The 24,061-nt window shown below is 39.8% G+C and overlaps 1 protein-coding gene across 1 annotated transcript in view; it reads right to left on the bottom strand.

Moving 5' to 3' along the window:
- The window catches only part of LOC105930877 (zinc finger E-box-binding homeobox 2), a 45,774-nt gene that overhangs the window by 11,225 nt on the left and 10,488 nt on the right, over positions 1–24,061 (bottom strand). The window contains exons 2-3 of the mRNA XM_036124671.1: positions 4,827–5,111; positions 2,768–2,977 (exon numbers count right to left, since the gene is read on the bottom strand). Coding sequence (XP_035980564.1) covers positions 2,768–2,977; positions 4,827–5,111 — 495 coding nt within the window. The remainder of the gene's footprint in view (positions 1–2,767; positions 2,978–4,826; positions 5,112–24,061) is intronic.

Here is a 24,061-nt window from a genome sequence, read left to right as displayed (position 1 = left end):
GTCAGATTAGATGGAGATCGTTAGCGAACAGTGGTTTTCAGATCATATCAGAGATTTTCGATTGGGTTTAGGTCTGGACTTTGATTGGGCCATTCAACAGCCACCTGTTGGAGTCTTTTACAGTCTTTTCTTCCAAGATTGTTCTGTTTTTGGCTCCATCCATCTTCCTATCAACTCTGACCATCTTCTCTGTCCCTGCTGCAGAGAAGCACCCCCAGAGCATGATGCTGCCACCACCATATTTGACGGTAGGGTTTGATGTGTTCTAAGTGATGTGCAGTCTTAGTTCTCCGCCACATACGGGGTTTTGCATTTTGGCCAAAAATAAATTCTGGTCTTGTCTGACCAAAGCACCTTCTTTGCTGTGTCCCCAATATGGCTTCTGGCAAACTGCAAACAGGACTTCTTTTCTACTTCCATAAAGACCACATTTGTGCAGTGCATGACTAATAGTTGTCCTGTGTACAGATTCCCTCACCTGAGCTGTGGATCTCTGCAGTTCAACCAAAGTCACCATTAGCCTCCTGGCTGCATCTCTGATCAGTGCTCTCCTTGTTCAGCCTGTAAGTTTAGGAGGATGGCCTTGTCCTGGTGGGTTTACAGTTGTGCCATACGCTTTCTATTTCTGGATGATACATTGAACAGTTCTCCATGAGATGTTCAAAGATTGGGAAATCTTTTTTATAGCCTAAGCCTGCTTTTAACTTCCACACAACTTGGACTTCATGATGCTGTTTTCACCCCGATATTCTCTTAACCAACTTTTGAGGCCGTCACAGAGCAGCTGTATTTGTACGATTAGATCCCACACGGGTGGACTCTATTCGGTCATTAAAAATCATCAGGCAACCTCTAAACATAATTGGTTGCACTCAGAGAAAAGGGGGCTGAAAACTTTTGCAAATCGTTCTATTCAGTTTTTTTTATTTGTAAAAAATGTTTTAAATCATATGTAATTTTCTGTTCACCTCACAATTTTATACCACTTTGTGTAGATCTTTCATATATAACTTCAATCAAATACATTTATGTTTGTGGTTGGAATGTGATAAAATGTGGAAAGGTTCAAGGGGTATAAATAAATTTTGCAAGCCACTGTATCACTGCATCTCATAGCTTAACTAATGATCTGACCAGCGCGACGCTTGTGGTGTTTAAGTTTTAGTTTACCAATAAGTGGATGATTTACTCATAGCAACTATATATTGCCTGCTCAGAGTTTTTCAATAGTGCTTTTCAGCCACAAACCAAGATGAGTGGGCCAGCCCCCCCACTCAATGTGACTAACAACTTAGAAGATGTTTGCATCTTTGTGGCTGAAACAGCTAACAATTGCTTAAGAACTGAATAATCAATTATTATTTATTTAGACTAATCATCTTATGTGCTTTATTACAAAATGAATAAAAAAAATACACACTCTGACCGTTATAATTTCTGATGCAAATATACCTCTTTATTTAATAGTGCTATTTCATTAGAAGTATAAAAAGTAGGTAAGTTATGTAACATAAGTAACATGTAATTCATTTATTAAATTAAATATCTGTTATATATTTTTTATTTATATAAAAAAGGTCAATTAAGTAATCATATTTAAATATCAGTTAAGTATTAAAAATCCGAACCACATTGTCAGTTCTTGGGTTCTGCAAACATCAGCAATTAGAGGTTATCATTACTAATACGAATTACAATTCTTAAAATTGTATATTTTCCAGTGATGAGCGATACATCCCTACTGATATTTATAATATATATTCCTGTGGAGATTAGATAAAATCCAATAAATTCAAACTTGGGAACCTAATTCTTGTTTTTAAGTTTCATCTAAGTTGTTGGAAAAAGAGTTCATATACGCCATTAAACCTCTAAAATTAAAATATTGTTTCTCACAGTGAACATTGGGAAGCCCCTCACATGAACAGTGGATGCTTCATTCAAACACAATTTTAAAGCAAACCTTCTCACCGCCTTAAACAATGAAACTACCAAAAAGTTGTGTTTTTTAAACCATCTGGATCAATAGATTAGGAGGATAGCATGACTTCTGCAAACACGGTTATTAGGATATAAATATTTTTTTTGGACCAGAGGTTCTTTTCACGACAAATCTCCACTGCTAAGGTAATGAAACATGTTTTGCTTTCATCATATCATCCTTTATAGTCAAAGCAAAAGCCTGTGTGTCAAATAGAAATATTTAAATAATGTACTACAGACGTGAGTAAAATAATATGTAAACATACTGTATTTCTGGCCTCCCTTCTCTTTTGGCATGCAATTACTGAATATTGATCATATTGTTTAATGTTTTTTTGTGCAGACAAAATAATGTACATAAAGTACTGTAGCTATATATATATATATATATATATATATATATATATATATATATATATATATATATATATATATATATATATATAGCATGCCATAAAAAACAAATTAAATGTAACATTTTTTATATAAAACAGAGAGAAAAAGGTACAGTGGAATTAAGTTATGGCTTGCATTTAAAGAAGTTAATTTTCCAGCATTGATAAGATCCATCGGTAAACCAGAAGCAATAAACAACCCAAGATGTGAATTTGGCTTTTTTTTTTCCGTTTTCTTAGAACTGCATTAGCATTTTATGATCAGATACATTATCATAACAGTTTTTTATCGGCATGTGGCTGGTTGTAAAATAAACACTTAAAGAAGCACGACATTAACATGTTTAATGTTCAGTTGAGCGTCGCTGCTGCTTGGCGTGTCAGCGTACCTGCTCCTTCAGGTGAGCAGTGCTGCGCTCCTGGTGACCAGATGGCCGGGGGGAGCTCATCGTGCCTGCTGCTCGGACGGTAGACTGCCGACGTGCCGTTATGGGTCAGGTGGTCCAGCACACTGGCTGAGGTCGAGGCCTTCCTCAGCTGAGCCACAAATTCATAATGGGCCAGATCTTCAAAAGCATTCTGGGAGTCTGAGTTCTTACCTGACAGAGAGAAATAACAACATTGCTTAATGGAGCTTTTGCTGTTTTGTTGATACTCGGCTTGTTGGTTGTAGTTCTTGGGCTAAGTGTATTCAAGAATATCTTGTCCCATAGAAACAAATGAAAAATGTCCAGCAAAAAACTAAAATATAAAGGATACGTAGACCCTAAAACATTTGGTCATTTTGGCACCTTTCACCAGAAACCTCTGCTTATTTTAGGGAGGTTTTATGTGACAGACACACACAAAGCAGTGCATAATTGTAGAGTGGAGGGAAAAAAAATAACATGCTGTTTAACAAATGCTATGTGACACACATGTGCTTATCCCCCCCTTTATTCTTACACCCCTAAATAAAGCACAGTACAAGTAATTGTCTGTGACATGAGAAAAGAGTCCAACAATCTTTTTTTTAGATCTAAAATCTGAAGTGTGACACGCATTTGCTTTCAGCTCCTCTGTGCCGATACCATTTTACTGTTATTACAGCTGCAAACCTTTCGGATAAGGCAGACTTGCAGATCTAACGACTCAATCTTTTTTTTAACCATTCTTCCTTGCAAAGTAGCTCAAGTTCAGTCAGATTGAATGAAGTCTTTAATTTTTTCACAAATTCTTAATTGAATTTAGACCTATACTTTGACTAGGCCGTTTTAAAACACGACTATGCTTGAGTATACACCATTTTATTGTAGTGCTGGTAGTATGATGTCAGAGGGGTTTTGTATTTATTAATTGCTGTAGTTCAGATTTTTTACTGTAAAAGATACTGAACCGTATCTATTCTGCAGTAATGTGATATTTTGTTGTGCTCTTTCACAAAATAATCCAATTAAAATACATTGAACTTCGTGGCTGTTTGAGAGAGAAAATGGAAGAAAAATTCAGGGGTCTGTGAATACTTTTGCGAGGCCACCCTATTATTTTTATTTGTGGCCGAACTATAAAGGTTTTTGAAGTCGGCCTTCTTCTTGCTGATTAAGTATGGCTGAGCTTTGGGTGCAGTCGTGTTTCCCATTAATTTGTTATGTTGGCTCAGTTTTTGCGTGACCGTGCATGCTATGTTCACGCATGCATGTGCAAGCGCAATCTTGTGAGTGCGGCCTGCGCGCAGAGGGAGGGTAGCTCACAAACCAACACTGTGCAATTTCATCAATCGGGATTGAATTGTTTACATGAAGATTGACAGATGAAATAATAAATCCATGAAGCGTGTTGGCCAGATATGAAGCCAGACTTGAAGGGTTTCTTCTCGCTCGTAACCCCGGGCGGGCAGAGACACGGAGCCACTGATGTTCGCGGAGCAGCGAGGGCTCCTATCATGGCCCGAGCCAATCAGCTCTCCTTATGGGCGACTTTGAGGAAGATTTTTCAAATGTTTGCAGATGTTGGCATATTTTGAGCAATTTTATTTTTTTTTATGTGGTGAGGGACGAGCCTGTGTGGTTGAGTGTTGTAAAAACTCAGCATTGCCTTCATCAGGCAGGGCCAAATCACACGAGGCGAGGGAGCTAAGTGATTGTTAGTAGGCAAGCCGAGTGAGACCCTTTGATCTTCGCTAAATAAAAGAGAAAGCCTCACGTCGCGCGGTGCTGATTTCAGTACCGTAACGTCACCTCTTTGATGCATGGAAATATAGTGACTTTGTGTGGGATGAGTTCTTTTGTCATGCTTTCAGAAAGAAAGCCTTTTCAAAGAGAAGAGTAAAAAAGCAACAGCTCGTAGGGAAGCCATGGTTTCATAAGGAGTTGATATGAAGGTGAGAATGGCCCTTTGTTGCATCAGAAAAAACGCTAACTTGTTTACACGCAGCGTAGTATGATTGTTTTGCTACAGTTTAGGACTTACAGTACATCCTCAATGGCTCCGGGTCCCCCTCCCTGACGGCGGATGCGTAGGTGGCGTCCTCGTCAGCCGGGGCCTCTGACTCCACCTGGCCCCAGCAGATCCCGCTGCCGGGGCTGAGGCCGAGCGGCCGCGCCAGGTGAGCAGGGCTGCCGGACTCCTCCGTCAGCTCGCTGGGCGTCAGGCTCGTCTTGTTCGGGCTCCGCTGGCAGTCCTGGGGCTCCAGGCTCCACAAGCCCACCTCATCGTCCTCCTCAGATCCCAGAGAGCTTACCTGCTCAGCGTCCACTGTGGAGGAGAAAAGAAAATAGAAACCAGAGATGAGACAGAAACTCTAAACACTGGAGTCTTTTTTTTTTTTTTTTTTTAGAAATGTAGCAAAAGAATAACATGATTATTTTTCTTTCTGTGGGAATAATAAGTCACAGTATTTAATTCTGTCTGGAATAAAACATTTTTATCCTCATTCATAGATCGATTATAGGATGTTTTTTGTTAAATATTGTTTTAAGGAAAATACATATATTAAGTAGTTACTTCAAAAGGTGTTTAGTGGAGACGGGTTTCGCGAGCCAGCGCAGAAAAAGATACGCAAACTGAACTAACTGAAGCCGAACATGGAAAAAACAAATACAGATATTTAAACTATTTTACAAATAGTAAAGACAATCTTTAGAAGCCACTTAATTATGTCCTATTTTTGCATTTATTTGCAGTTAAAACATGTATCCTAAACTTCTGGAACAGCCTCCCAACAAACGTTAGGGAATGTCCCACTTACTGCACACTTAAAAAGCACCTTAAACAGTTTCTTAAAAGTTCTCAGTCATGCACTCACTAATTTTATTTTTTGTAATGTCATTGTTTGAACGTGTGTCTAGTATTTTGACTGATATTGTATTTTGTTATCTTGTGCTGTTGTTTTTTTTATTGTTCCTGCCTCAGGACGACAGATGTAAATTAGCATCTATGCTATAATCTGGCTCATTTACAATCTGTACAAGAGTATATGATTGTTCATTAATGTGCACTGTCCTGATTAAATAAATAAATAATAATAATAATAAAGAAACAGAAGACATCAATTAAAATGCTTTTAATCACATATGATCATTAGAGGCTTAATGTGTAAAATAATTATTAACATCTATCCACTGTCTAAAGCCGCTTATCCGGTAAGGGTTGCAGGGCGGCTGGTTGTTTGATACCAAATAAATTATGATGAGTTTACAAAAAACAAATGTTTTTTTAAAATAAACATATACATTTTTGTATAAAATGCAAAATTTTAACATGAAAACCTGATGATCAAATCTCCGATTCACAACTTATATCATATTGAGTGTAAATTACTGTAATTCAGACTCTATTAAATTTCAGGCATAAAAGCAAATTTATTCTCGGATACTTTTCTACCCTCCCAAAATGAAAATAAAAAAAACAACAACAAAAAAACAAACAAATGACATCCAGATATATATTTTAGTACATATACACCACTACCCACATCAGTCAGAATAATATTGTTTTTAGACAAATTCCTGTTTTTTCTGGTGGTAAAAGTTTAATTGTGATATCTTTAGAAGAGATTTGTCATTAAAGTTGAGTAAAGGCCTGCACTTTATCAGTCAATAATAAATCATTTTGGTAAAAAAAAAATAAAAAAAAAAAATACTTTTATCCAAACAGTACAGGGTAACAGTGGAGAATCATTTAGATGATGCAGCAGGCATGCTCTTCTGCAGTAAGAAATAAACAAAAGGCGCTGCGATCTGAAGAGTTTCTCTCCTCCAGCCCCCGCTCGGGCTGCAGCGGCAGAAAAAAAGGGGCGCATTCATTTTTCCCACGGCAAAGACAATAAATGACAATCACAAACACATGCCTGGGATTTCGGCTTTAGGCCTCTATTCCCAACGCTGCCTCTTCTTCTTTTTCCCTTTTAAGAAGACTCTTATTTTCCTCTCTCTGATTAGATATCTCATTACAACAAAGTAAAAACAATTTAAGAGCACAAATTGACTCCTCGAAAAAGTCTTTTGATTAATTCGGTGCTTAAATATGATACTACCATGTTTCCTATCTGTTTACTATACCCCACTCCTTACTTTTTCCTCTTAAATTAGATGAAAGCATGAAATAAAGTTTAAAAAATGAATGTATTTGAGGCAACAGTACCCAAACATTTAAGGGGGGGGGGGGGGGGGGGGGGGGGGCATACATTTATGATACATTTGCTTTTAAAGCTTCCAGTAAAGACCCAGAGCTCACTGTCAGAAAAGTAAACTAGTTTGCACAACAGGAGCGACTCATCAGCTTTACATAGATATGAAAGGCCCACTCACACACACCATGTACAGTCAGTCCGATAGTGAAAGAGCAACAGGGGTCCCGCTGCTACAGAGGGGGCGGCCCACAATCACAAACACTGAAAAACACTCAGAAGTCAGCATGTGCATTTATTACATCTGATTATCTGATCTAAAAATTAACTCCTACGTGTGTTTCAGTTTGTATCAGCTCCGGCTCCTCTCCTCTGCCTCACCAAACCACCCGTACGAAGCACACTCATGCTGGGTTCTGATTCAGCCGAGGCCACTCAGCCAGAGAACGTCGGAACGTAGGAAAGAATCGCTTGCTCCTACGAGGGCTGAAATGGGTCAATCCGCCGGGCTTTACAGCGACGGGCCGACCCCGCGATGTTTTGTGGCGGCGTTACGGTCGAATCCTGGGATGATAGGGCAGAGCGCGAGGAAAATCTGCTGCTGATTAAGTGGCAAATTGGCTTTAATTCTCCCTCTCTTGACAGTGAGTGACGCTGAGTCTACAAGGGCTGTCATTAAACAGCACAGAGCGGAGATGGCTTTCATTATCTGGTACAGTGATTTATTCGTACGGCAACGACATTCTTCAAATAAAGTTTTTGTAGCTGGACCAAGACAGCTGATTTCTGAGATGGAACCACTACTCGTTTATCCGTTACCATGATGGAAAAAAAAAAAAAATACGGCGTTTAGCATTAATGTTTTGTATGAAATCAGCATTAAATTTAGTTTTTTTAATAGTCTAAAACGCAGCATCTCAGTCCAGATAATAACAGACAGGCACATCTCAACCGCTCAGGAATACCAAGTGGTAAATGTTGCTGTACTTTAGACTTTATAACTGCGCAAGGAAGATGTTTTGCTATGTATCCATACAGAAGTACATAACATAAATTCCTCTCAAGCAGCCTAATGGCTAATGCTAAGTACGTTAACGTTTGTCTGAATTTTTTTTTTTTTAGATTATTTTTGCGAGGACTTGAATGTGTGTTGCCAGAACTATTTTCCCTATTTGGGCTTTTGGTAACATAAAAGCAAACAACACAACACATGGCTTAGCCAGCAAATATTCACCTTTAACTGACTAGTTAAGACCTGACAGTACATAAGAACAAAACAAAACACCTGAAAACCATTTAAAAAAAAAATGTCAAAAACGCTTCTCTTGACTTAAGGTGCAAGCATTTCCACACGTTCACCCCACAAGCACTTCGAGGAGCAGGAAAGGCTGAGTGGTCTTACGCAAAAAGCCCCCTTTCAGTTCCCACAGGATGTTCTACAAGTGCTGACCCAGCAGCTCTAAGAGGTACCAAAATGTCACTGAGCACCCAAACAGCCTTGAGGAGGAAGCATTTAAAAATCAGGTTGTGATTTGGAAATTCAGTGTCGCTTTCCTCGTCATGGTGGGATCTCATGGCCTTCCTATCCAAGAACTTCTGTCTGATTACACATCAGCCGCAGCGATTTCAGTGATGGGAGCTGCAGCTTTCAGGTGGTCCGGATTGTCTGTTTAACTTGTTTCCAGCTTGTCAGATTTCGCGGACTATCATTATAGCGGCCAAATGTCTGCGTAACGCTGACAGAACATCTTGGCTTCTTGCCTGAAGCTGTTGGACAAATATGTTCTCCACTGTGTCAATACGGAAAATCAACTTAGACACGACAGCCTTCAAGTCTTCAGAGTCAAACCATTAAGCACACACGCACACACACACACTGCGAGCTGCTGCTTCAAAGCTAATTAAACATTTTATGGTGCTCATTTTAATGGCAAAAACACGCATCAGTCTGAATCCAGGGTGCAGACTGTCTTTTATTGTTCGATTTCTGACATTTAATGACGAGGGCAACTGCGAAAGTTGCCAACACTGTTTCGCCACCGCTTCCAGAAACACCTCTGGATGCCCTCTACAGAGAGAAATTAGACAGTAACAAATATTTAAATTTAATATAATTGAATTTAAATGTGAAAACATCCACCTCTCCACCCATCTGTCCCATCGTGGTAATAATAAGTCAAGGCTTTACGTCTGAAACAGTATGAAGCGTACGTGCTGCGCTCTGCTACCGCATATAACATATTTTAAAGCTAATTAGGCTCATTTTCAGGATTATCTTTGCTCTTACAAAAACAACAGTGTGACGGCTCGCTGCATAGAGATTTCTGGCTGCGGACTACAATTAGTTTTGACCATATGCAACAACGGGTGATTGCAAAATGTGTTTAACTTTGTTAGCCGCCGCTTGCGCAAACGACTGCCGGGTGCACTTCGCATTATTCTCGGCAAACTGGAATTAGGCAGTTGCATATTTTCTCCTTTCGATTTACAGGCGTTGACGGAGTCCTTTAAAGGCAAGGCAAGGCAAGGCAAGGCAAATTTATTTATATAGCACAATTCAGTACAGAGACAATGCAAAGTGCTTCACATGATTAAAATATAGGAATAAAAGCAAGTAGGGATAGAATGTAGAAACAAAAAAAGAACATTAAAAACAGTAAAACAGTTTAACTGGAACATTCAAAGGCAATTTTAAACAAATGTGTTTTTAATCTCGATTTAAAGGAACTCTTTCCTCACTTTTACAGTTTTCTGGAAGTTTGTTCCAGATAAGTGGAGCATAGGAACTAAATGCTGCTTTAGCTGCTTTAAAGCATTTCCAACAGTGAAAAACATCAATGTATGCTCTAATGTTGTGGTAGATGTGTTTATTTCACTGAATTAATATTACCAACTAAACCCTACGTAGTTTAAATTTTTACTAAACAAAATCTTACGTGTTTAATGTACTCATTATGATTTATTTACACATGTAACCTGACTGAGACGTAAAGCCTCGTCACGGTAAAATTGAAGATGCAAGATTCATGATGCAGAAAAACTGATTCATGTTACTCTCCTTTCTCTTAGTGACACCGCTTCATTCTGTGACAATACTCCAGTTTTCAGAAGATTTGATCAAATTCATGGTATTATTGATAAGAGTAATGAATGTGCACACGATAATCATAAATGGCCCTTCCATGCCCAGACGAGTCCTCGAGCAGAAATCCGGGACGGCTGCAAGCAAAGCGGTTTGCAAAGGTGCAGAGCGGGTGCTGGACCCGCTCAGTGCGCGACAGGCTGAAGAGACTGTAACTTATTGGAATCCAGAGCAGTAGAAAACGGCACGCTGGAGTTGTGCATGCATTGTGATGTGTGTGGGAAGCTCGTGAGTCATTTCCAGACAGTAATAACCGAAGTGTGCTGCATCATGCTTGACAATGTCGATCTCCAGGACTTCTGGGGGCTGTTTCTGATCGTGTCACAACAACAGTGACTTCAGCCTAAAGTCTCCGGCGACGATGTTAACTCGCCTCCTGCTTTGCCCTTTGTGTCTAAAGAATGACAGCATGCCCAACAGAAGCGAGCCTAATTATAGCGGTAAAGAAATGCACAGTTTTGCTACGGAAATAAACGCTGCCTTTTCCTGTTATGTAACTGTGTGTGATCAGCGTCGAGTCCAATCTAAAAAATCGGTGTAGCAAAGTGCTTCTTTTACTATTTACATTTCTGAGTCAGAGTTCCAAAAACAGAGGTGACCGAACCAGAAATATGGTCATACGCGTGGGACGCATAAAGACCAATTACATAATGATTTAAGGATACGGACAAAGAGAGAAACATGGAGAACACTTTTTTCGGGTTTTTTTTTTTCCGAGTAGTCTAGAATCAGTGCTGGTCTAATTTGGCTCTGTTTATGTATCAGAGGGCATCTGACTGTACAGCGACATGCCGGGCTGCAGTTTATTTTTACGATGCACACATGCGATTCGCTATTGGCGGGGTAATTATGCGGCTAAATGGTAAAAGCAGGGATTAATTACCTTGGAATTACCTTGTTTGTTTCTTTTGGTTTTAAATGACAACAAACAAGGTCGGGGCCTGGCTCACCACCCAGTGCAAGTGCTCCCGTTCGGATTATTTTTTAACAAATCTAAAAAAAAAAAAAGCAACTAGACCAGTGGAACAAAGCTGATACGGCATTAAGGATGGAAGTCGGCGGATTCATGATCATGATACAAGCACAACTAAACAATGACCGCAACAACACACAACTCCAGAGCAACAGCTTGCTGTTTTGAGGCATTTAGTTGTTTAAAAAACAGAAAATTAACATGCTGAGATTTCTTATTAATTATAAGTATTTTTTTAGTCAAAACCAAAATAGATATTGCATTCGTTAAAAATATTGAAAATCATGTTCTATGCAAATGTTGACATTTTTTTTTTATTCGATTATGAGTTCCGTAAAACAGCATTTGAAGGTTTAATGTTAGCTCAGTGTTTCAAACATTTTACTTCTACTATTGCAGTTTTGAGAGTTTTTCTATCAAGTCATGACTGAAGCTTTAACCGAGTGGAAGAAGTGTATTTAATATGGTTGTCATTTAGTGTTGCTGTTATAGAAAAGCACGTATATAACACCTCCTACATGACACATAGTACAACGTATAGATGATGAGCAGTGAGCATAAACACACACATTGTGGTGTTGTTGTTTTTTTTTATTTACTTCCATAATAGTAATAACATAGTATTAACAGTTTGTAGTAAATATTTTAACCTGTTTTCCAAGTTAGTTTGAGGTTGATTTTACCGGTGATGGTTTCACAGGTTTCAGCAGAAACACGTCGTTATTTTGAACTCAATAAATAACCACATGGGGGTCACCGACACCCACGTGCTAAGCAGAATGACAGAGCAGGAAGATGAGAGTAAATTCAGTTTTACAGTACCTAGGCGAGCGGTTCAGAGATGAGCTACGTCCACATTCATTCCAGTTGAAAACGAGCATTTCCCTTTTTCAGCGCACGGCCAAAATCAAACATGCCATTTAAGAAATTCTGGCGGTGTTGGCAGCTCCCCTACTCATACCTGCTCTGTGACTTTTCTTACAATGAGTCAAGGAAGGACCGCAACTGAGAGCAAACACCTCCCACCTGATCTTCTCAGCAGCAAGAGGTGATGGCGCCTTTTGATTCTGGCACCTTTGGGCAGCTCTGTTTTGGTCTTTACCTGCTTTAACAGGAAGAGTGAAAGAGCAGATGATGCAGATGTTCCAGTCGGGTTTATTCACTCTGGTGGGGCGCTTAATAAACGAAAGATTCCCAGGGGAAAATCAAAACTACGCTTGAAATCTGAAACAAAAAGCAAAATGTGCTTTCTACAGACCGTTTTATCAACTTGTCCTGAACATGTTTTGCAGATTACATTGTCCAACAAATTTAATACTTTTGCATTTTTTTATGGCAACTGAAAGAAATTGAATAATTGTCAAATGATGCACATACAAAGCAAACTAGAACGTTTAAGCTCAGTAGACTGGAGCTGTTTGGTATTCAGACACACACACACACACGCGCGCACACACGCACACACACACACACACGCACGCACAGTGTGAGTCAGTGAGACTGAATATGTGACACTGTGATGAGGACCATCAAGGTTATTTTAGACAGGAGAAGGAAGAGGAGGACGCTGAAATGTGATGTGCAGTGCAGTTTTTGTGATTCTGAATTCCTGCTGCACTTTTAGTTCCTAACCATCTCTGTGTTAGGAGGGGGAAAAAAAAGAGAGTGGAATAAAGTTCCTCAGAGCATAAAGAGAGAGCGATAAAGAGAGAAAGCAAAATGTGCTGCGAGAAAACTGGATGATAAGAGAAGCAGCAGAGGAATGAAGGAAAACAGACAGAAAGCAAGAACAACAAACTGTCCCCGATGCAGAAATCCTCTGACTGATATAAAACTGTGAAAAGCAGTGCGCGGAGGGAAATTCCCTCAACACAAATACACACCGAGACACGAAGAAAAACAAACAAACATGATGTGCTGGCAAAACGCGGAGCGTGGTCGGCTCGTCGCTGCACAATGCCATCAAACACAACAAGAGCGAGATTCTTGGTGTGCACAAGAAGCTTTGGGAGAATCTGCCTTGGATCGACCGCCCCCCATCTCCCCCACCCCACACACACACACACACAGCAGAAGAAGAACTCACAGATCTCTGGCTTTAGAAGTTTAGATGTCCCTCTCATTAGGAGGCGCTGCCGTGTCAGAGGACCTCGTCGAACACCACAGAGACGGTGACGTCCGTGCGCTCAGCTAAAGAAATAAACTTGGACTGATTAAAGCTTTGCTATGACATCAGAGCAAATAAATCTGCACCCTGAGCAGTCATCTTTAAACTGTGAACGCAGAGCGGCAGTACTGAAACTATTTTTTGCCTTTGTTCGTCTCATATTTAAGGGTTCTATTCAATCGGGGGGCCTTTTTGACACAAAGTTACCACGCATTCTCTCGGTTTATTAGCTTCAAAGCCACCAGCCCACTCACCCACACGCACAAAATTGATCTGTCTGCAATTAATGCTTCCAGGGGAAGGCATCTGCGGACGTTAGTTTCAGTTTTGGCATCTAATTCGATTTATGAATTAACAAATGCTGCCCCCCAGAGAAGACGGCTGCGCTGAAAGGGCAGAGGCATGTAAAAAAAAAAGAAAGACAGACAGAAAGAAAGAAAGAAAGAAATCGAGTGGTATCTGCTCTACTGATCTGGTGCTTTCTATCTTCATGTCATATCACTGCACCGAACAGTGAACCACACACATATGCTTCATGGAAAGTTGCCCTGCTGTGACTTCAAAAGGCTCAAAAGATTAAAAAACCTACAGCAAAACAAGCTGAGAGACTGTACAGTACAAGCCACCACAGATACCGTTAGAGATGAGCGCCGAGCTACTGTACAGCCTGCTTCTACCAGGAGAGGTCAACCTTCCTCACGGTGACGCTCAGGGGACGACGGCTGGTCAGCTGTTGCTACACGTCTGCAACTATATTAGTTTTTAAACAATGACCATAAAATTTTTTTTGTTATTTTTGAAGATCTCCTATTCGCTTCTGTCAGTATCTTTGCTTTTCAAGGTTATAAGTAATCACAGAATTAAGAAAATTTGGTGCATTTAGACTTCCTCCATCCATTGTCTTTACCCTGCGCTGGTGCCTTATCTCCAGCGGTCATTGGGTGAGAGGAGCTTTACACCCTGGACAGGTCGCCGCTCTATCATAGGGTAACACAGAGACATACAACCATTCACACACACACATGATTTAGACGCGATTTAGAGAGACTAATTACCCTTACGGTTATGTTTTTGGTACCCAGAGAAAACCCACGTGTGCACAGGGAGAACGTGCAAACTCCGTGCAGAAAACCCCTTGGGATTTGGACCCAGGACTTTCTTTTCTGCAAGGCAACAGTGCTGCCGGCACATTTAAAATCTTAATGTTTTGACCTCTTTTCGCACCAAGATCCATAAAATTGAAATAGTTTTTTTGCTATAAACAGAAAGCAGGAAGAATCATAATGCTGAGAAGAGACTGAGACAGGAAAAGGTGTGAATGCCTCGTGGCCCAGACCTGTATTCATACCACAAAGGTGCACTGCTGGAGCTCTAAGCAGACTGAAACTCACAATATATTTCTCACCCATTCTATCTTTTTTTTTCTTTCTTTTTTTTGTTTGTGGTGACTCGACTATAGATGTGCGCGATTTCTTTTTCTGCTTGCGATAACGTTAACGCATAGACGCGACAGTAATCTCAAAGCAGTTTCTAAAGAAGCGCGTAATTAGTTCTGTGCATTCGGTGCATCATTGAACTGACCTTTTTTTCTCTTTACATGTCTTAACCCTTGGGTGTCAATAAAAAAAAGAAAAAGAAAGAATTAGACACGATTTAAATGTTTGGTTAAGCGCAGCTCCACAATGCTGCTTTATATGTCATGTGGTTTTCCTCTTAACAGAAGACAAAGCTGCTATGAACCTTGTAAAGCAGAACAAATACTGACTGCTCTCCTGCTAGCAAAGTCTGACATCTGGCCATTGCGGACGCACGATTTTCAGGCTGCGTTTAAGAATGCGACCGTCAGTTTTTCTCTTTGCATGAAGGAGGCAGGCAAGGTGTGCGAGGAGAGGTGTGCAAAAAGCTTCTGTGGTTGTCAGTTTTCTTCCTCTAGGGGTTTCCTGTGTGCCGCTGCCTGCATGTTTGCCAGTGTGTTTACCTGTCCTGTCCACCACCACAGTGACATTTAAAACAAATACGTTACCTTGATTTACACCGAGCTCAAACTTCAAAGCCCATGCATGCGGGTTACTGAATTTATGTCCCTTTTGAACTTAAGACACAGCCTGTGACTTATGTGGCTAAAGAAAGCTCCGGTTTCTGCTTAAGCCTTGCATAAGTATTCACACCCCTTTAATTTGTTTTTTTTTTAACATTTTGTCAGATTACAACCACCACCCTCAATGATATTTAGCCATTTTAATGCAAAAGGCCAGTACAATGCGGCGTACTGTTATAAGGTTGAAGGAAAACAGTCCATGGTTTTTCAAAAATGTGCTATGCATTTGTATCCCTTTCCCTGATACCCCTAAATAAAGAAAAGAGTGCAACCAAAAGAAGTCATCTAATTAGCGAACCTGTGAGTTTTAATCAAAGCATAAACCCTGCTGTATTGTCAAGGCCTCACAGACCTCAGTAAACACAAAGCAACATGAAGACCAAGAAACGTACCGTACAGGTCAGGGATAAAGCTGTGGAGACGTTTAATAAAGGGTTAGGTTATAAGAAAACATCCCCGTCTGTGAACATCTCACACTACACTGTTCAATCAATGAGGAAAACCTAAGCCGGCAGGCGAGGTAATGAGAGCGTCAATCAGAGAAGCGGCCAAAAGGCCCACGGTGACTCTGGAGGAGCTGCAGGGATTGTTTTTCCTCAGCAGGATCCGGGGAACTGGTCGGCATTGATGGGAAGTTGAATGGAGTTAAACACAGGCCAGTCCAAAAAGAGAACGTGTTAGGCTAGTTTATTTCTAAAGCATCTTTAAACAACAAGACGATTTAAAGTGCTGCAAACGCTGCAAAAGACTAACGACTGGAGCTACGGCGACACGGTTTAGTTTGATGCCAAATCCTGTGTTAGAGTGACCCAATTAAACTCCTGGTGTAAATCCAATTGAAACTGTGCGGCATGATTTGAAAACTGCCGTTCGCAGAAGCTTTCCGCGCAATCTGATGCAGCTTTTGCTGTTTGCAAAGAAAGGTTTCATTGTCTAGATGTGCAAAAATGATAAAGACGTTTTTATACGTTAAACAAAAAAAAAAAAAAAGCAAGGATCCCTTCCACCTCACAATTATGCACTTCTTTATGTTGGTCTGTGAAATAAAATCCAAGTGAAACAAATAGCAATTTTTATTTTAATGTGAGAAAACAAAACAAGAAGACTGGTATGAATAGTTTAGCAAGACTTGCACTTTTTGTCTTTTAACATTTGTCAGTAGGAAACTTGCATAAATTAACATACTTAAATAGATGACAGTCACTTTTATCAAGCAGCTTGATCAGTAAGTGAAATAATTCAAAACTCACCAGAATGATAATGCCTCTCTGCCTCTGATTGTATCCACTGGCACTGACTTTTTTTTTAAACAATGGATTCTCACACAAATCAAAGTTAGAATATGACACACGGGCTGTATCATTTCGGACTTCCCTACCAGGTCAAGCAGAACTGTTTCATCTGAGTCACTAACCGTGTCTCTGACTCACATTCTTTGAAAAACCAACCGAGCAACCGAGCTCATGCGCTTCCTATAGGTATGAATAGTGTTAGTGCAGCTTAAGTGCCATCATCACACGCCGTGTGCATCTGCCGCTGTGCAAGTCAGACCCGTGTGTTTGTGAGAAAGGTTAGCTCGGTTTGAGGAACACGTTATTTGGAGCTGGCCCTCCGCCTTGTCCCTGCGGCCCCGGTGCTGGTTTCCGTGTGCCGAGGGATCGGTGCCGGAATGCAGTGACGGTCACAGAGGGACCCGAGCTCTCACCGCATTGTGAATCAAAAACCCAAACTCTGCTTCATTAGGCTCCTGTCATTGCAGGGACTCTCACACCACTCTATAAATACCCCCGTCTTCCCCCCCTCCAAATTTGTTTTCCCTCCTGTTTTTTCTTTTACTTACACATGAAAATGCTCGGGGACCGTTCCAGGCCTCTGATGTGGCTCTTTATTTTGTACATTGGTGCAAAAAAGAAAACCACACAATAGAGGCTCCTTTTGAATATTAAAACGTTCTCTTACAGGGTACAAAGGTTCTGAAGCTTTTTTTTTTTTTGAAGAGAGTTACAAGCTAAATAAAACTTCTTTTGGAGCTTAACAGTTAGGAAATGTGGGATTCTTTTTTTTCCCCTTTTGGGTTCAGTTCAAGCTTTAGGTTTGTCAGTAAAGATCTGATTTGAGGCTGAAACAAATATGTCTGGTATCCCACTGGCTTTGTCTATTTTAAATCTGCCCTACAAGAGGTGTTTTTTTTTGTTTTGTTTTTTTTTTTGGTGACGCAGCGCTTATAAAAGAAAATGTTTACTGGATTAAGGCTAAATAACGTGCAATTACATGCAAAATGGAAGTCGGCGTGAACATGCCAAGGGTCAGAATGGACAAACGTTAAATTTCATGTACATTTCATGTAAATTAACTTTGTTTCCACTAAAATCCTGCAAATAACTGCACAACGTGAGCAAACCATCTGCCTTATATTTACTCATTTCGCTCTATCTGACAGCCCACCAAGTCAGTGAGGGCCTGCCGGGTTAATGTACAGCAGTGGCGCCATCCTCTGGCTCACACAGACATCACAGCCCCATCATCAGAGACCATACGCCAAAAGGTTTTTGAGAAGCCACATGTGACCTCCAGGGGTTTAAGACACAGAAAATATGTGTCACTGGGCCTTTTTTCTTCGTTCTCAGATACAATCACGCCCAGTTTTCTCCTTTTTTTTCCTGACTTACTGTCTCCTTGTTCCCTCCTGTCTTCCTTTCTGTCCTTTGATGGACCCATAAATTCACGCAGCAAAAACAAAGGAAGAACGCACGTTATCAGACTCGTCTTTTTTGTGTGGTCACAAACATCTCCTTCCGAGGATGACTCAAATTATATTATTTACGGACATATACGAGGCTTCGCGTACATCTGGGAGAGCGCGTCTGTGTCTGATGTGTAAATCGACGGCTCGAGAGGCAAAAAAGCGAATTATTGTTACCCAGAAGGATGCAAAGACACCAGAGCTGCAAATGTGCGCGCATGCATGTCATTACTGACCTCGCCCATGTCGGACGGAGAAGCGATGGCGAGAAGAAAGAGAGACAGAAAGGGCAAGTGTAAAAACCGCAACCGGTGAAATAATGTAGGTTAAAAAAAGAAGAAGAAGAAGAAGAAGAAGAAAAGAAAACTTTTAAAAAGCAAACTTGGGGATTTTAAGAGGATCTTTGATGTGTATCAGTGGAGGAAAGCCGCCCAGCGACTGGGGACGACAGTAATTTTAAGTCAAAGCAGAAGGCTGGCTGAATGGCTGCCTTACTGGCTGGCTGGCTGACTGCCTGGCTGACTGACTGTGGTCTTTGATGGCGCTGCCTGTTTGAAGTGGTTTTCGGGGGATGGGAGCAACGTGTGGTGTCAGTGGGACAGGGGAGGTGCTCGTGGAGTAAAGGGGGGTGGAAGTGGTGCATGATGGCGACTGTACAAGACCGGGGAGTCCAGGCTGGGAGGAGCAGAGGACGGATAGATGGAAAGAGGAGAAGAATAGGAGAGGAGTGACGGATAAAAATAGAATATCAGGAGCAGAGATATGTGGAGACACAGATAAAGAAATGAGCGACACGACAAAGTCCGAAGAGGAAAATAGTCTAAAACCCGGGTTCAAACAAATGAGGAGGCAACAGGCCAAATAATCCGTGAGAGGAGCTACAAGAAAACCTGATGGTCAGAGAAGGCAAGAACGTAAACATCAGATCTTTTTAAGGCTTGAACACATCCACACCTGTAACTTTATAGATGACATTAGTTCCCTCTGATATCTCACAACCCATTACTGCACCCTTACTGTAATGTTTGACGCATGAACGTAACGGCACCCTCCTCCACGCTCCTCCTGAGGAGCGACACACAGCTTGCTTGAACGACATTTTATCTTGTCTCTCCAGTTTTGAAACGGATCTCGGTGTCACGCCAAAGAACCACAAAATTATGGATTGCTAATTAAAGGTTTCTAGAAACTTGTTTAAATAATATATGCTTTAGTTACTGTTCCATTAAAGTTGTTTCTTTACAACGGATTTGATGTGTAAATGCAAACATGTCCTTAAATGAAAGTTTTTTTTTTCTTTTTTTTTTTGCAGTTGTCTCATAGAAATCAAAAGATTTTTTTTTAAAACCTTCCTTACCATCCTCCTCATTGTTCATGGTGGTAACTCAAACTTGGGTTTGTTGTTCACAGTTTCAGATGTTTGTTTTTTTGTTTCATTATTACACTGACTGCAAACATGGGACAGTTTAAGAGAATGGTTTTCTTACAGCTATTTTCTGACTCATGAAGATCACAAGAGGTTGTTAGAGGTAAAAACAACCGTGGCACCAGTGATCTTTTAAAATCATTCCTGAACGAGGGATTTTAGTCCCCACTGAATTAATGCGATGGCTTTAAAGGCAGAATGTTTCTGAATTAAGCAACGTTTTCCTGTAGTTCCCTTAAAGTGAGCTTGAAAATCTCCCTTAACAGCCTTTTTTTCTTCCATTTTTCTTATCTTGACATTTTATTAATGCGTTAAGACAAACACGCTTGCCAACCTTTATTTTTGTAATTGCAATTAAAACTTTTAATTATTGCCCCGAATTTGATCGTGACCAATAAAAAAAAATTAAAATTGGTAGGGGTAGCATTAGTTCTGCCATGTAATATTAAAGGAAGAGCATGTAACAATTTTTCATTAGCATAAATCAAGTATTGCTTTCATAAACCCATATTCAGCCAAAGTCTAATAACAGTCGCATCCAAAATGAAAGTGTTTGCATATCTTAGACTTGAGTAGTTTATAAATATAAGGTGGCGGTGCACCCAATGAAAGACACCATGTTGCATCACCATTTTTTACTACAGTAGCAAACTTGTTACCTTTATAGGTTGTACCTGTATATGAGTATATGTTGAAATTGAGGGCCATCCATACTCTTTGCCCAGTGAGTAGGAAGAGAAAGTAACCAGGAAAAGAAAAGGGGCGTCTACATCGGCGTAGCCTTAACCAGGTATAGACAATTTCTGAGGTAGCAGGGATTCAAAATGGATGCAGAGGTTGCAATCTTTCTGCTGGACAGGTAAGTTAATTAAATATAACAGTGAAGTTTATTTTGCCGTTCCGTTAGAAACAGGGCCGTGTAGTCCAGCAACTCCTCTGTCCTACCAGCAGAGACCGATAGTTTGTTTGTTAGCTAACACTGGACATGTTAGCTAACTTATTGGCATCAATAAAAAAACCTGAAATTGTGTATGATTACGTACATTATCACCTGACGGGACACTTTGTCACATTAATGACACTCTGCAGCTTCTGTAGCAGTAATTACGTGCTTAACGGTAATGCTTCTTGGTCATTTAGCGCATCACTAGATGGGCTTTAAAAAAACATTTCTTAACTAATTTAAGAAAATTAGTGGTTGATGGGGGTGGTGCTAAAATAAACCTCTCATCCAGCTATTCTTGTTGCAGTTTCACTTGGTTTAAAACATTTGATTGTTAATCTAGCTGTAGACATGAGCAAGTTTAGGCCAAGTACTCTGATCTTTTAACCATTTCCTGATTCATGAGGATCAACATAAATCTGTGTTAATTAATATCACCAGTTCTTTTGTTTTTCCTCATTTGAAAGAGTGGCTAAGAGAAATTCACTTTGTGTCACGTCATATTTATACCAGTAAGAAAACTTCTACACTGGTCAGAGTGAGGCTACGCTGTTGCAATGAACACTACATTTACGTTAAGGGTTTTTACACATCTTCACTCAAGAAACCAAAAAGTTCAAAACACAATTTCAAAGGAAAACAAAAGCTACATTCATACAACATTTCTTTTTCATATATTAGCTGATGGCCTTTCAAATAAAAACTCCTCCCCAGCTCTGTAATTTTGCAATACCTAAACCTGTCATGTACCATGAGAAATTCTTGACAGCAGATGCGATAAGTCTATCTCTAAGATTGCTGGAAGGTGATAAACGACGGAGTGGACCAGCGAACGCAGCTTTGCTTCCTCTCTAGTGAAAAATGTTTCCGATATACAGATCCTGTTCTTTATCATACCTGAGCTAAAGATTACTTTTCTTGACATCTCATGACACTGTGAAAGAAGTCTGAGACGAGTGACCAGGAGTTTTTTCTTTTTAAATAAAGATTTTATCTAAACGGTTATTTTTGAAGAAGAAAAAAAAAGTAGAAGCTGAAAATCATATTTTCATATGGTTTTATTTTCCACATGAAGTATTTTTAACCACATACAGACATTTACACACAGGCTGACTTCATTGAAGTCTGACATTCACATAGCTTAAAGCTGCTCCGGGTGAGAAAGAGGAGTTTACCTGATAAAGATAACTTTAACCTAAATTTTTAATGTTGCAGGGGGACCAAAAGAAAAAAAAAAGCTGTTCTCCCTACGAAGGTATGTGTTTACTCCCTTCAGAGTAGCAACGTGTATATACATTATCTGTGTGTGTGTGTGTGTGTGTGTGTGTGTGTGTGTGTGTGTGTGTGTGTGTGTGTGTGTGTGTGTGTGTGTGTGTGTGTGTGTGTGTGTGAGGGATGGATGGTGGTGGGAGAGGCGGTGTAATCAGGGGGTCAGATAAAGGTGGTACCAGGTGATCACAGGTACAGGGAGACAGAGGGAGAGGAGAAGGGAGGAGGAAGCTGCTAGCTAACCTGCACCACCCTCCACGTTTATGTCCACTCCTGCTAGAACTGTTGCTAAAACGAGCTTTAAAAATAAATGAATCTTTCATCAGGGTAGCATAGTCTCTCACTGAAAGCTTTTCACTACATTTATACAAGTGGGAAGATATCCCACAATAATCATTTTTGGTACCAAAAACAATTTCTATGAAATAAAATGCAACTATATAATTTTTTTCCCCTTTTGTTCAATATTTACTCTGGTATTTACCCTTATCGTCTACTTTTGGTGTTTCTTTAGAGCTAACTTTAGATTAGACCAGTTTGCTCTTTTTCTTCTTCTCTTTTTTTTTGTCATTGCTAATACTTGTTTGTAACTAGTAAATACTTGTTTGTAATTAGTAAACCGTGGTTTCCTGTTTTCCCCTGGGCTTAAAATATGATGTAGCAAAGAACCTCATTTCACTTTATTTCACTCTGTAGGATGGGTAAGACAAGAGTAGGAAGATGTTTGTTGATCTTCCTGAGTCAGAGAAAGGTCTCAAGAAAACCGACCGTCTCCTAAAGTGACCCAGAGTGACAGTTAGAGCAATAATTAAATATTTAACTGATATAAAATAAAAAAGCATGCTGGATGAGGACTCGGAAAATTCTGTTAGAGACCTGCAGCAAGAAGTGGCATCTTGGGGTCACCAAGACTCCATAGAAACCCTATAAGACCTTAAGGCTACATGCCAACTGGTTCTTTGGTAGGCAGGGCAGGAGAAAAGCCTTTACTGTCCTACCTAGGGCTGGACGACATTGAAAAAAAAAGCATATCAGTAAAATATAAATCAAATTGATTGATATCGATAACAACAACAAATTCAAAACATATATTTTAAGTGCAGCCCTGGCCATTTTATCTTGTTGGTTAGCGACCTATTTTTAGACACAGAACACATAAACACTGAATTCAAACTCAACTCTTTTATTTAACCAAATTTTTACCAAAACTGCATATTTTTAAAAAAGAAAAAAGAACACGTGCTCTCTGAACTCTTTAAAAGGGGCGGAGCTTGGTGACGGAGGTTCCTGGGTGTGCGTTTGTGATTGGCTGGGAGAATGTACTGACCTTAGTATTAATCTAAATGGCTAGCATGCAAAAGGAAGGAGAACTGTTATTCTATTGAACTTTTTATTGATCTTTTTTTCTACTATCGACATATGATTATCGTTCGATATATATTGTTATTGGATTATCGTCCAGCCCTAGTCCTACCATCACAAATTTAAACTGTGAAGTTTTCGAGACACTACTGGGATTTTAACTTTATGATGCTTTAAGATGAGACTAAGGTTTAGAAGCTTAATCAAAAAAAAAAAAAAAAGCTCCAGGTGGGTTTTGTATGAAAAAAGCATGAATATGTGAAAAGGCACCTAACGCCTACTGTTAGGTATTGTGGAGGATCTGTGTACCATTGTGTGCCGTGTTTCTCTTCTCTTCCTGGGAATCTTATTAGAGTGCATGACACCATGAACACTTAAAATATAACAATATGAAAAACTTGGAGGTTTTAAATAAAATCATTTGGTCTTTCAGGAGAATCTGTGGAATGTGGCCAAATCAACACAAAAAAATGTAATCTTTCATGGTCATGTTTAACCCTCCGACCTAAATCCTACAGAAAATCTGAACTGCTACGGAAGAAGATTTAGTGCCGTTCTTCTGGAGAGAGGGGATTGTACAAAGAACTTTAAGTATTAAAAATATTTAGTTGGAGCCATGTTTGTGGATTTTAAATTATTTTGATGTGATCTTCTAGCATATTTTACAGCAGTGCAGTGTCTCTTTAAAATATTTAAGGAAATTGAACCCACCAATTACAAAAGAAGAAGTGGCAAGTTAAAAAAAAAACAATCTGCAGAGGAGGCAAAGCTTTTGAAAGGTTTGACTTAAGTAATAATATAAAGTCCAGAAAAGATCTGAACCAAGACCTGAGAGATGCATCAGGTTTGAGTCTTTTTTGGTGATAATTTTAGTACAAAATGTATAATGTATAAAATTGTCTTCTTTTAAGCTATTTGATGATCAAGTTTTTATACTTATTTTGATTTTAGCAT

The sequence above is a fragment of the Fundulus heteroclitus genome, chromosome 20 (assembly GCF_011125445.2).
Source record: "Fundulus heteroclitus isolate FHET01 chromosome 20, MU-UCD_Fhet_4.1, whole genome shotgun sequence".
Lineage (NCBI taxonomy): Eukaryota > Metazoa > Chordata > Actinopteri > Cyprinodontiformes > Fundulidae > Fundulus > Fundulus heteroclitus.
Note: the sequence above shows the minus strand (reverse complement) of the source record. Positions and strands in the feature narration are given on the sequence as shown.